A 13801-nucleotide genomic window follows, 5' to 3' on the forward strand; every position below is an offset into this window, starting at 1 on the left:
AGCGTGTTCACACCGTCTTTATAGAAACAATCATTTCACCATTTTTAAAAAAGCAATTGAACACAATGTTGGGAAACAGTGTTTCACAGGTACAACAAACAGTGCTATCACACTGTACTTAACCTGAGCACACTTCAGCATAAATGAAAAAGAAGAGTGGAACTTAAAACTGAACGATCACCAGCGAACAGTCATTCGGACTGCATGATCACCTTCTGTGGCATGAATTAGCAAATCATGGACAAGTATATGGGAAAGACGACATCCAAAGTGTTCTAGAGGAAGCTTAAAAAACATGATAATGGACTCAACAGTTTCAGCCATCGAGTGGAAATACAGAACTAATGAAGAGAGCCAGCTTTCACTAATCCTTTCCCACGCACCTCTCTCTGCGTTTCAGTGCACGAAGAGGCTGTTCCACCCTGATAACAAGTGGCCAAGTGTGCGTTTCAGCGGGCAATTTAGGGAAAGCAAACTAACACAATGGAAGAGAGGAACGGGCAGACAGAAAGTCGGAGGGAGGGGACCAGGATGAGAGTGAGATTATCCTAAAATCCCGCGAGGAAGTCATTGTTTCCATCCTCTTAAAAATACACAAGCGAGCACAAACACACACACACACATGCATGCACGCACCAGCATGAGTATCTTCTATGACACGGATGCACAGACAGTATATAAACACAGGTACAGGCGCACAGAAGCAGCGAGGCTCACAAATAAATAAATAAATGGAGAGAAGCTGGAGAACAATAAACCCATTTAGAAACTTCTCCTGTCTGGGTTCCATTTAAACTTCACCCACTCACACCCACTCACAGCATCCCTGCATGGGGCAAATATCAGAAAGCTCTGTGTTCCCTGCTTCCTCCTCAACCCCTCTCCTTCCCTCTCCCTTAGTCACAGAAGCTCCCGTTATATCTGATTATGACACACACACAACTTCCAACGACGCATTACTCATCATCTCACTGCAGTGCTTTCAGACTCCCTTTTATACTTACGAAAGCCAAATGTTTTCACAAGTACGGAGATTTAGAGAAACTTTCAGACGTTTCTTCACTCGCTCGGTGGATTTTCCCCATGTGTTTGATTGTTTATTTCGGCATTATGACCCTGATTAAGGGCCACATGGCTTTAAATTTAAACTTACAATAGCAATTAGATTCAAAACAGTTAAAAGCTTGGGTTTAGACTTAGGTTAGTATGAAGGAGTAGACTGAATTGGCTTTTTTTAATGGCGATTAGACACTCATCAAATGAAACGCTCACATTGATGAAACTGAAAAGTTTCACTCGTTTAAAACCTGCCTGATCAACTGTGAGACTTGTCCACGATTAAGTACGGGTTAAGGTCAGCAGGTCAGAGTTTATGTCCCTAAGTTCTCATTCTCAGAGAAATAGAAATGAGTACATGTGAGCCCAAGCAGCACCTTTCTCTCTATCTCCATAGCAGTGGGCTTCCTGCCAAAGGATTGCTCAGCATTTACAAGACAGAATGAGAGAAGAGGTGGAGAGTCAGGGAGGGAGGAGGGGCAACATACAGTATGGGACTGTGGGGCTTAAAAAAGAGCAAAGGACCATGCAGCTCATGAAGAACGTGAGACAGACAGAAAGCAGCAGGACAGGCAGAGAAAGCAGACACACGCAGCTTATCTGACTCTAATTGCCCCATACAACACACACACACTTAGAGGAAAAAGCAGATAGAAAAACAGCACACACATTTATTGACTTTCACAGGCAAACAGACATTTTCTCTCACACACACATTCAGGAGGAAGCAGCAGCAGCATGTTTCTGAGGCTCCTTCGGGCAGCGAGCCTGCTGTCGATGTGTTTGTGTCTGCCTTCTGACTACGAGGATGCTATCGAGCTCAACTACGGTCCCTCCTACTACAATGAAATCGCAGAGGAAGAGACGCCAACACGTAAGTATGGAAATGTGTGTGCATGTGTGAGTGCTGGGCCTGCACCTTTATCAAATCAAGACTCTCGGATGTATCGACCGTATTAATTGTCAAAAGCATGAAATTGAGTTTCTTTTTTTAGATTCATGTATGGATTGTGTGGAAAGTAAGACTGGGACACTAGTTTCCACAACACTTTTGTATTTTGATGTATTGTGCATCAGCAACAAAAAAAAATGGGAAGAAACTGTAGAATCAGATCAATATGATAATCGAGGAGGAGGGTGAAAGAAGTTCTGATGAAGAAGAGGGTAAAAAAGCAAATCTTTCACAGCTTGAGAAAAAACTGAAAATCCTCCACAAGTTGGTGTCTTTAAATAAATAAAGAAGGAAAAGAAAAGAAGAGCAGAGATTAGAGATTAACATGTATGTGGTTTGTATAGTGTACAGGCAGCTGGCAGAGGCAGAGTTTCTGTAGGAGTTTACAGCCACAATCAGCGGTCACCAACAGCAGAAACACTTTGGTATATCATTAGGAAATTCCTCTCTCAGCTGTCTTGGATGGCATTAAAGCGTGTGCGCGCGCACGCTCGTTTAGACCTGTATGTGTGGGATGAAAAGAGCGATGAATGAAAGGGAGAAGGTGAAGGTAAGTGTTTGTGTTTTTTAAGTGTCCAACTGGCCCTCCGCAGCTCGAATTTTAAATTTGTTAGCTGTTTAAAACCTGGCAGGAGGTGTAATTGCGGCACTAGCAGTTAACAGGCAGAAAATAGTCTGGGATATGATTAAAGAGGTAAATATTATACTGGGCGAAACAAATGACTGAGAATAGTAAAACAAACAAACACAGTTTACGGCAGCAGAGGTGGGAGGGTTGTTTCAGCCCCCCAGAGAGGGTGCAAGAAAGAGAAAATCACGTGAGTTTGTGTGCACGTCTGTGAGAGGTCAAAAAGCTGGAAGGAGACACAGATCACTGCTTCTGACCTGCTCAAATCTCCGAATCTCTGAGAGGAATTTGAATTAATGAGGCCACATGACAGGGGTCATGACACGGTAAATTTCAAAATGAATGACAGGCTAGAAAAATAACATGTAGCAGACGAGTGGACCAATTTGTTGAGTTATGCTTTGCTCAAACACACAGACACTGACTAGTTGTAAAAGGAGCCTACTACTGAGCACTGCCACTCAATATAGAAGCTATTCAGTGCTTATTTCCTGTTGAATACTGCTTAAATGTGCAGTAATTTGGAGATTATTTCATTTTAAAAATTTACTCAATTTACTCAAGTTCACACAAGCTCAAGTTAGAGCTTTAACAAATGAAAACATACATAAAAATTCTTATTTATTTTCAATATTGTCAAGTTACTTATTGTCAGCAGATTAGACATGTGACCCACAGAGCTGACAATGAGCCTTCTAAACAAAAAAGAGGCTAGTTTTAAGCTAAATTGAAGCTTGAGTGTCCTGAAAAGAAATAAATCATATTTTCCATTGATAATCATCTCGATTACATTCTCACATCGTATGAGAGTTTATTCGCTAAGTATCCAGTGTCCAACAATGTTTGAATCACTTCAAAGAAACTTTCACTAACGCCAGCTAACAGCAGCTATCAGAGACTAATAGCAGCTAACAGTGGCTAGCACTGGCAAAAACAGCAGTGCTTACCAACAGAAAAGTTCAGGATATCCTTAACAACACACCTCACTGTTATCAAACAGAAGTGAGCTTTAATTACTTACTGACGCATATTGAAATCCTTTCACAAACTTTAACAGCCTCCTCCAGAGTAAATAGACATGGACACCCAGCGTATTGACAGCTGAGGTAAACAGCAAACTCACAGCCTTCACTCTATGGATGAACAGCGGCTAGAGTTGTTTGTCCTACACAGGCTACCGTAGCTAGGATTTTGCACTTGAATCGGGAGGGGTAAGAAAACTGAATTCAGCTAAATGCAATCTGCAATCTACTGGCATCTAGTGGTGTGATTTTGCACATCGTACCTTTAAACAATTTTAAATATACATTTAGAGTAGATCATCGAAGTAACCACTGACATCTTTAAAAACTAGGCTCTATGCATCTAAAAGTTATTATTTTCACCCACTTACACTCTCTTCTACTAAAATCACTCAAAAACCAAGCTCAGCTCCCTTAGACTGAGAAGCCCCAGGGTCCAAAGTGCATGACCCTTATGTCTAATTGACTTTGAGCACTGAGAACAGGAAGCCAAAACAAACTGTGTAGCTCTGTAATAGTACCCCTCTGGAATATGTCTGCAGGTATAAACAGAGGTCAAAAAGACTCAACAGTTAACCAGAACAGCGTGTCTGATACAGTGACCTACATATTCTTACTCCTGGATTGTTTTATCCCCCTTTTCCATATGTTTCGGAATACTCATGCTATCTCTCCCAATGTTGTCAGCAGGTCTTGACCTTCCTTTTCAACCCCCCACACCGCCCATCTTTCTCCTCATTCACAGCAGAAAACCCAATAAGCTCACAGGAAAAGCTCTTGCTTTGTGAGCTATTTGTCAGATTTCATTCTCACCCTCTTTCTCCCAACAACTTAACATCCTCTTCTGCGCTTTTACCATCTTCCTCCAACTATGCCCACTAATGCTTTTGTGGCAGTCAGCTATTCAAGCAGAATTAAATCCATTTCCTTCTTAAAATTGAAGTTGACCTTAAAGTTTCTGTTAAAGCTGGAAGAAAATTGGAAATGAATTTAAAGATATCCTGCATGCACACTTTCAAGCTACATCTGCAACATCCATCTGGCAAATAACTGCAGAAAGTAAAAGCTCAATTTTTTTCAGCTAAACAGACACTTTTTCTAAATAAAGGTCTGATACGTTAGTGATCTTTTTTCATATATTCAGCACTTTTCCTATATTGATACATAACTGATAATGGAGTAACTGAATTCTGTATTCTTATGTTTTTTCCTGTCTTAGTGGCCTTACATATACATTAAGTATAAATACACAATTTAAGAATAAGACGTGCAATTTCTCTGGACCTGTTCAATGACAAAGTTAATAAATCTTGATATGATTTCAGTAGAGTTCCTGAGGAGTAACTCTTAGATTCTTTTTGCAGGAAAACTCCATCTGGATCTCTGGGGAGGTGCAGGAGATAGGGGTGTGGCTGGCTCTAGAAGCTGTAGAAACCTGAATGAGTTTATCGTCTGTTGGATGTTTTAACTTTTTCTCTTTTTCTTCTTTTTACCTTCCCTCTTTGCAGCCACACCAACTTCAGCCCCCTGCAGGTCTTCAGAACTGACCAAATGGGACAAGATGTTCTCCATGTTGGAGAACAGTCAAATGAGGGAGAACATGCTGCTTCAGTATGCCGATGATATCATCAAGGTGGAGATGGGGTCACTGCGCAGTGAAATGTTAAGGTCGGTTGTAAGACTGAGAAGTCATGCAATCAGCATCAGGTCACCATGGTTGAAGATGAGCAGCAGAGAAATGAGTGTTTGTGATTAAGCCAAAGACAATTCAAGGTCTAGACAGGACTAAAAATGTAATCAGATTTAATCTTTTCATCACTTTGCTTTTTTAAGCAAAGTGATGAAATGCCCATCGCCTCATTAATGTAGCTCTGCTTCAGAACAAAACCCTGAACTGATCTGGTTCAAATTAATTTAGCAGATTTCTAAGCAACTATAGCAAATTCCTGGTCTGCACATGTTTAAACCTCTTCAGCTGAAAGGGTTCAGATCACTCATATTGATTCTTGGTTCTGTATTGTCAGGTTTGTAGCTCAGTATGGTGGGTCCTGTGGGGCGGCGGTGGAGAATGCAGGAAGAAGGATGGAAATGCAGCTGGACAGCCGTCTCAGAGAGACTCTGGAGCTCCTCAAACTCAGACATCGGGATTCTCCTGCGGCTGCTGCAGGGAATTCCATTGGGAATTCCAACCAGCTGGAGACAATGCTACAAGAGCTCCTCTCTGCAGCACAAACACAAGCATCCAGACTTTCCAAGCTGGAGACCAGCTGCTTTAGCAGCCCAGGAGGGATGAATACCAAGGCAGGATTTCATCCTCTGAGGGGTGGAGAGCAGGGGCACCATGAGCAAGAAGTCACAACAACAGAGGCCACTTTAGAAATGGTGCTGGCTGCAGTGCAAGAAGTGAAGGTGGAGATGGAGGAAGCCCTGAGATCTTCGAGGCAAAGATTCTTGCCTGCAGGTATATCACTGACCTTACTATCAACCATCCCTATCTGTCTTAAACTGTGATTTCCTGTTATTACCATTTGTGTTCATAGCTCTGAAACAACACCCCACTTAATTTTTTTCTGTATTAATTCATTCTGGAAATAAGAGATTCAGCTAAAGCTGTTTGTACCGGGAGATACTTACAAGTATTTGTAGAAATTTACAAGTAGGATTAGACTCAAGTAAAAACATGAAAAAATGATAACAAAGAAAGCCTTTGGACAAAACTCCTCATGGGTAATGAACCCTTATTGTAAATTGTTAGCAGAGTTAACTGGCTTCCCTGAAATTAGCACTGACTAATAAATATAAGATTAGGCTCAGCAAATTTAACTCGGGAAACTTGCAGCAGAGCATCACTGATATCAGCACAACAACTTTATTTCCTAGAATAAATCAAATGAAAGCCACAAAAGGGCTAAATTATACTCTTCATCTTATGCGTGCACTTATACACAAAATTATAAATCTGGCCTAAACAGTGAACAGAGGGAGGTGTAATCATTAGCCAGTCGCCGCAAAAACCACACCAAAAGAACCCTGGGAAAGTAGAACCAGATGGAAACCATCATGAGCGCACACAAACACAGAATGGATTTTTTCACTATTATATTCTGAGTGGCAGGAACCTGAAACGAGATCTCCGGTTTTAAGTAGGGAGCGTGTCTGCTAACTGGAGGGAGAAAAAAAGCGAGTGAAAGAAAGAGGGCTGGAGTAAGAACAACAGAGAGAACAGGAGAGAGAGAGAAAAATCTTGAGTTAAAACCTTAAAACTTAAAAATGCATGACAAAGAATGGGAAATGAGAGATGTTACGCTGTGTAATGTGCAAAATGTGCACAGTTCAGAACACATTTTCTCTCGCACACAATCAGAGCTGCAGAGTATCAAGCTCATCCTGCCCAAACACCTGTGAGCTCTTCCTTTATGGAATAACTGTGAGCTTAAACAGGATTGTTTTATGCACACAGGATATACCGGGAACATTATGCAAACAACAGGAAATGATCCATAAACACAACTAAGAGTTTATATGCTTAAGCAGCAGGCAGAGCAAACACTGACTTGTATATTAGGGGTTATTAATGGGACTTACCAGATTGTTAGACAAAACTTTACCAGGATGTTTTCTTTGTTGCTCACAGCTGATTGTTGGGAGTATTTTTAAACAGTGTGTATTTAGTTACTTATTCCCCAACTCAGAGACTTATCTGGATTTATCAGGACCAAATTCGAAAATCCAATCTTAATTTTCTACAAGTTGGACAGGTTAGAGACGCTAAGTCTGTAAGCCAGTTAAATCATTATTGCACATAAACAGTGATGACTTAGTTTCAAAGCGATGAAAATCAGGAAATCATAAATGGTTAATTTTATCAAGCTAAATAACTATAAATGGCTATTTCTAAAAAACACTCGGATGCTAGACTGGATCTAGACACCCTGCTACGCCCCCACCCCCACCTCACACCAACTCCAATAATTCAGAGCTGACAATGCTGACAATGTGCAGTTACACTCCATTATGTAACGCAGACCAAATTGCCTAAAAGGCTTCAGTCAAAGGTGGTATACACATATGCCACAGGTTTTCTCTATTTCACATGCCAAAAAACTAACCAACAAAAGTTGGTTTGACATTACAGTGTCAAACAGTGAGAGAGTGACTTTGAGAGAGTGTGTGTTTGAATGAGTAAAAACAGAGAGGAATGGGGGGAAAAGGCGACGACACAAAGCATAAAAAAAACCACGAACCAGATGACCCAGAGAGGTGTGTGTCTGTGCGTGAGGTGGCGGGACAGGAAAAAACTGCCAGTGATTCATGATCTCATCACCTGACCAGTAACTGAACTCTGACTGTGTCACATTCAATCACGCTCACGCCGCCACCTATTTCAGCCTTCACTTCATGAACACTTCATATATCGTAGTACAACAACAGTAGAGGCAGCCCCAGTAAAACCACAGGGGCCCAGTAACCTTAAGATAGTAATCTGACTTACTTAATTAATCTAGCTTTAGATTTCAATTTATTTTTATTTTATATTTATCTCTTTAGGACTCCGTTAGTCTGTGTAGGAGATCAAGTCTTATGATGTAAAGTGGAACTCTGCAAGGGTCAATTTCAGGCCATTATTCTCCTTTTTTCCCCCATCATACCAAATCACACATGGACAGAGCCCTGAGGGTCATCTGTTTGTTGTGCTTCATTTCATGTTCTTTCCCCTCTTTTGCTCCGTTTCTGCTCCTTCAAACATGTTCTCCTGCAAACACTTTCAACCTGCTTTTGTTGGGTAATTTTGTGGAACGCGCCCTCGCAACGGCCTCTGGGAATTTAAACCGATCCAGATCGGTACCAAATTGTAGCGGTTTCCTCGCTTCTCTGACAAGTTCAGTCAAATTTGGCTTCAAATTCTGCGTGTAATCCTGCCAAAAGACAGACAAACAATAAAAATGTAATGCCGCTTGCTGAGCTACCATTGTCTTTTCACTGTCATCATAGGTTATGCCCAACAAAATCTTTTTCTCATGAGTAACAACAAATTGACGTCCAATTTTGGGCCGTCACAGTTAAATGAAAAAGAAAACTTTGTAATGATCATATTAAATTCTCTAAACTGAACCACTATTACCACTGCAGCCGGGGGTAAAATATCTAGAATTTATTGTAATTTGTAGATTTTACCACAAATTACAGGCATCCTTTCTTACAAAATTTAAAATTATACTATTTCTGTGCAAACAGGAGGATTTATTATTGCTGGATGAGTGCTTGAGTACTATATATGGCATAACTTGCAATTGTCAGGTCATGACCCATTTTTTTTAGTAGCCCTGATCATCTTATCTTCCTGTTGGCTAGGTTGTGAGATGGCCCTCCTCTTCCCAATGCGTTCCAGTCGAATCTACACCTCTATCATACCAGATGTCCCCGTCTCCCTGTCCTCCTTCACCGTCTGCATGTGGTTCAAACCAACCAGCATCTCCAACAAAACCGTGCTGTTCACCTATGGGAACCGCCGCAATCCATATGAGATCCAGCTGCTGCTCAAGCGGAACGCTGCCCTCTTCACCATCGGAGGAGAAGCTCACCTGGTGGAGGCACGGGGAGTGGTGAACCCAGGGCGGTGGACCCACTTGTGTGGGGCTTGGTCCTCAGAGCAGGGCCTGGCCTCCCTATGGGCGGATGGCGTGAAGGTAGCGTCCACTCCCGGAGTGGCCGAAGGACACGTCTTACCCGACGGCGGCTCCCTCCAGCTGGGTCAGGAAAGGAACGGCTGCTGTCCTCCGTCCTTAAGCAGCGGGAGCAGCGTGGCAGGGTTTGAGGCGGGATTCGACTCTAAGCTGGCATTTGCGGGGAAGATGACGGGGGTGAACATGTGGGACAAAGTGCTGTCAGAGGACAAGATTTCCCAGCTGTCTTTGCGGGAAGGCCATGGCTGTGAGCAGAGCGGGAACATAGTGGCGTGGGGTGTAACGGAGATGGTGCCGCACGGAGGCGCTCAGTTCATCTAATAGTGCATACTCTTCACTATAATCATCATTTCCACAACATTGTAAGAGTTAAATGCTCAAAGTGAAAAGACTTACAGCTGCTTTTATCATCTTTCTTCCTATAATTAAGCGTTTTCATTGTTTCATTGTAGCAGAGACCACAATTTTCCTCCTCATCTCACTTTTTATTACTGTAACTGCTAATACTGCAGTTTTGAACTTTGGGCATGTTCAAATAAGACAAAATCAATGCTGTGAGAGACTTAAGTTTACTTTTTTCACCAAGCCTTTTGAACTGAGACAGTAATACACACACAAAAAAAACCACACTGATGCATAGTCGTCTTAGAAAACGTGTAGTTTCGCCGAGAACGTGCTGCAAGCAGTTTTTACCAAAGACTCAATTAGAGTGCAAGAAAGACAAAGAGTCTATTGTGAAAGTAAACGGGTTCTGAGCCAGTAAACAGAGTAATCACCAGACAGCCACGCAGCACAAGTAAAAGAGGGGTCTCTGACTATTACAAGTGATTATCTTGTATTGCACAACATGTGTTTTTTAGAGTACCAAAGCATTTTTCATCTTTCTGTTGAGATGGCGAGTGTAGTTCATCAAAACATCCATGCAAAAAAAAGAAAAAGAAAAAAAAGAAACCCAAACAGAGGAAAATGTTCTCCCTTTTTTCTTTTTTTTTTAGCATTTTAACTATTGATGTAACAGAAAAGACATTTTCTTTTATACCTTTTAAGTTTTGTGGGTACAATTAGCCATGTAATCCAACCCCATTACAATCAAAAGCACAGGCATCATACTGTTACCTGTGACTGAAAACTGCTGTACTTGTTATCATTTTAAGCATGACTGACTGTTAACTACAAATGTGCTTTTTTAACTAGCTTACTATTTTTTTATTGCCATAAACTTTTCTTTGAAAGCTTTGAAAGAATTTCCAAACAATATATTTCTAAATTTGTACTCAGTGTTTACATTCATACGAGTTATGTAACTCCTGTTTTGCTTTTGGTTTTTTTGTCAGTGCATAGTTGTCATTTAAGTAGAAGGTAAAGTTTTCTTTTGATCCTGCATAAAGTAAGAAGAGTAAAACTGTTGAATTTGCCATGTGAAGTGTGATAAAAGAAAGTGAGGATAATGTTTACACAGTCTTTTATGAACTAACTTGTCTTGTATTATACTGTAAATTGTTTTTATTATTGTGAAAATGTAAAACTGAATGTATTTTGTACATAAATATATTTTTCATAACAGGACTAGATTAAATAAGTGAGGTATGAATAAAAAAGTATCCACTGTCCTAAATGAGGAGTGTTTATGTATTTTTTCAAAATTTAAAATATTCAATTTTGACAAGATTTCCAACACCACTCCGTACCATGACAAACCCTCCACCGTGTTTTACAGATGGCTGTAGACACTAACTGTTGTATTTCTCTCCTGAACTCCTCTTTACATACTGACAATGATTTGAATCAGAAATTTTAAATCTGGATTCATCGTCAACAGAACTGTTGAGTGATTTTCAGTCCAGTTCTTGAGTAATGTGGCATATTTCAGCATTTCCTTCCTGTTTCCCTTCCGTAAGAACTACTTCTTGACAGCCGTCCTTCCACTGAGATGATGTCTGATGAGGCTTCAGCGAACAGTAGACAATCAGCTGAAGGGCAGATCCATCTCTGAGGGTCTGTGTCAGGACTTTGCTGGATTTATTTCTATTTTTGTAAGTACATGGATTTCAGATACTGTTCATCTGCTATAGATAGTTTTTCTTAGATCTGCAACTTCCCCTTTAGCGTTCCACTTCTTCAGTTTCCTCAAACTTTTTATGTACACACTGCACAACGTGCTGAGATGTGCCAAAGTTAACAGCTGTTTGGGAATCTCTTTATGTCTGGTCACTGTTGGCATTGTTCACATATTAGTTATTGAGGATACTGTTTAAATTTGGTTCTTTGCTATGTTGTTTGAATGAAACTCAATGCCGTTTTTTTTATTTATCTGGTGCAAAATCACAACAAAAGTTGCATCAAGGCATTTTATAGTGTAAGGTACACACACTGGTTCATCCCTTGAGTTAGGTGTCTTTTTATGCTTTTTAGGTCAGTGTGAAGCGGCTTGAAAAATATTCCTCTGAAAAGTGTGAAGTACAAGGAAAAAAACAGACAATTAAAATTTTAAAAGACTTCACAAAGCCCGGAGAAGTATCGCTCAAGACCACTTAAAAAAATTACAAGACAATCTGCCTCCTTGGAAGCAAAACATAAAGAAATAAGGGGTGGCCCAAAACTTTTGCACAGCATTCGATGTCACAACCACACTTTTGCAAATTATACTGTATATAATCTCTTGCTGATTAAAATTGATTCAGTGATGTCTACGACTGTGGGGAAATTGCCTGCAGACTTTCTGCAGCTCACATATGCTTACAGTTTACTGCTGCACATCCTGCTTGGACCCACAGTTTCTTCCCGCAGCTACAACCTCCGTGTAACTGTGACCTGTTACAGAATCACCTTCCACATTCACTCGCATACATTTCACCGAGTCTTCACTCACTTTTCTCGCCCTGCCATGTATTAACCTTACAGTCCAAGGTAGAGCCAAAACGGACACGCAGCTTTGATAGATAGACGACAGATTCCAAGCCTCTCTGCTAACTTAAGGTTTTACTCAGAGATTGAAAGAACCCTTGGCTCTAAACCCCTGTGGGGCCAAACGGTGAGTGCGTGTGAGACTGCTGTAGCTATAAAACCTTCACCCAGTATCCTGCTGTTGGTTTCCTGTAACTAGGAATCACACACACATGCTTATTAAGCACGGAACTCACTATTCTCCTATAAGACAGAAACTCAACACGCACCACCAAGGACAAGACGAAGGAGAAGAAGAAAATATCGCATGTGGCAACAGACGCACATGCATGCACAGCCATGCTCAACTGCACACGCATGTTGGCGTCTAGGTTTCAGAACAAAGGTTTGCAGGCTTCTGGCTTGTTAAAGACGTCACCATGAGGTTTAAATGGTTACAGTACAGCACATTTAGAAGGTGCTCAAACTTGGAAACTGCCATGGTTACATTAAAAAGTGCAGAATGAAAGATAAATGTGAACTTGCTACAAATTTTTAAAAAAGCCTTCGAGCAGGACTTGCTCACTTTCATCTGGTTTCTCATTCCAGATTCAATATCAGTCGGTCGATCCCTGTCGAGCTGGATTACAGCCACCGGACTACTTAAGTGTACAGAACTTTCAAACTATCGTGTTTTCTGTCTCTTTTATTTCCCTTTTCTCTGCTTCTTTCTGAGCCCACAAAGAAGACTAGGTATTCGTGTGCACTTTCATGTCCAGTAGTGTAGTAAAAGGTGATGACTTTGAGGGTGTCGTGTATCTAGTGGAAAGAAATGTTAGCGCTATATTTTTAAAACAGCCGTTACATACATGCATCTCTGGAGGAGCCGGCAATCAGGAACTCGATACGTGCGGAGACTACAGAGTGCAAATGTTGAAGTGAAAAAGCATTACAGTGACACTGAGGTATTATTATTACCTTCCCTAATTTATCAGATTCATAAGTCTGACTGCGATGTAATACTCTGCGAGGGCCAACGACTCAAACAGCCAGAATCCTGGGATGATATGTAGAAAAATCCAAATGTGAGTAAACCACAGTTAAGTGTAATAGCACATTGAGCATATTGTTTGTAGCATGAATCCCTGTATTTTTCACTATTTTCAACAGTGCATGTCTGTATTTGCAAGTTGTTGCTTTTATTCCATTCCTTTGTGCTTCAGCTGATTGAATGTGGTGAAAGCATTTTGTAGGGAAAAGTTGTTTATTTAGTCATCATTTAGCAGCAGTTACTTTAACCTTAAGTCTTTTTGGCAGCTTCTCTTTTCTTCCCCCTCGTATTTCATGTATCCAAATGAAAATAAAAAGACATCCCTTTTTTTCTCTTTTTGTTAAGAAACCAGTAACACATTTATGGACTATGGGTGGTAATTGTCTTGCATCTATAATCAAAGCCTAAATCTGGCAAAAACTCACCTGGAAAACCAGACAGTGAGGAGATAATCTGTTTCATGTGCTGAGCTGCTGGCAGAAAAGTGGGAGCATCGAGCACCACTGTGGTGGGCATCCCACTGTG

At 40.9% G+C, this 13801-nt stretch overlaps 2 protein-coding genes across 4 annotated transcripts in view; one reads left to right on the top strand and one right to left on the bottom strand.

Annotated features, from left to right (window-relative positions):
- The window catches only part of veph1 (ventricular zone expressed PH domain-containing 1), an 86377-nt gene that overhangs the window by 54604 nt on the left and 17972 nt on the right, over positions 1-13801 (bottom strand). The window lies entirely within an intron of this gene.
- On the top strand, positions 1597-10924 carry ptx3a (pentraxin 3, long a). The gene is made up of 4 exons (XM_084949883.1): positions 1597-1930; positions 5167-5326; positions 5683-6119; positions 9011-10924. Exons 1-4 carry the CDS (start codon positions 1795-1797, stop codon positions 9661-9663), a joined length of 1386 nt encoding a protein of 461 aa, XP_084806009.1. The 5' UTR covers positions 1597-1794; the 3' UTR covers positions 9664-10924.

This window comes from Perissodus microlepis, chromosome 14, assembly GCF_051167445.1.
Source record: "Perissodus microlepis isolate ML-2025 ecotype Zambia chromosome 14, ASM5116744v1, whole genome shotgun sequence".
In the NCBI taxonomy this organism is placed as follows: domain Eukaryota; kingdom Metazoa; phylum Chordata; class Actinopteri; order Cichliformes; family Cichlidae; genus Perissodus; species Perissodus microlepis.

Excerpts from the sequence above, each read along its gene's own strand:
- ptx3a (XM_084949883.1), top strand. The coding sequence starts at position 1,795 with ATGTTTCTGAGGCTCCTTCGGGCAGCGAGCCTGCTGTCGATGTGTTTG. Across the intron at positions 5,327-5,682 it reads CTGCGCAGTGAAATGTTAAG|GTTTGTAGCTCAGTATGGTG; the intron begins GTCGGTTGTAAG and ends CTGTATTGTCAG. Across the intron at positions 6,120-9,010 it reads GCAAAGATTCTTGCCTGCAG|GTTGTGAGATGGCCCTCCTC; the intron begins GTATATCACTGA and ends CCTGTTGGCTAG.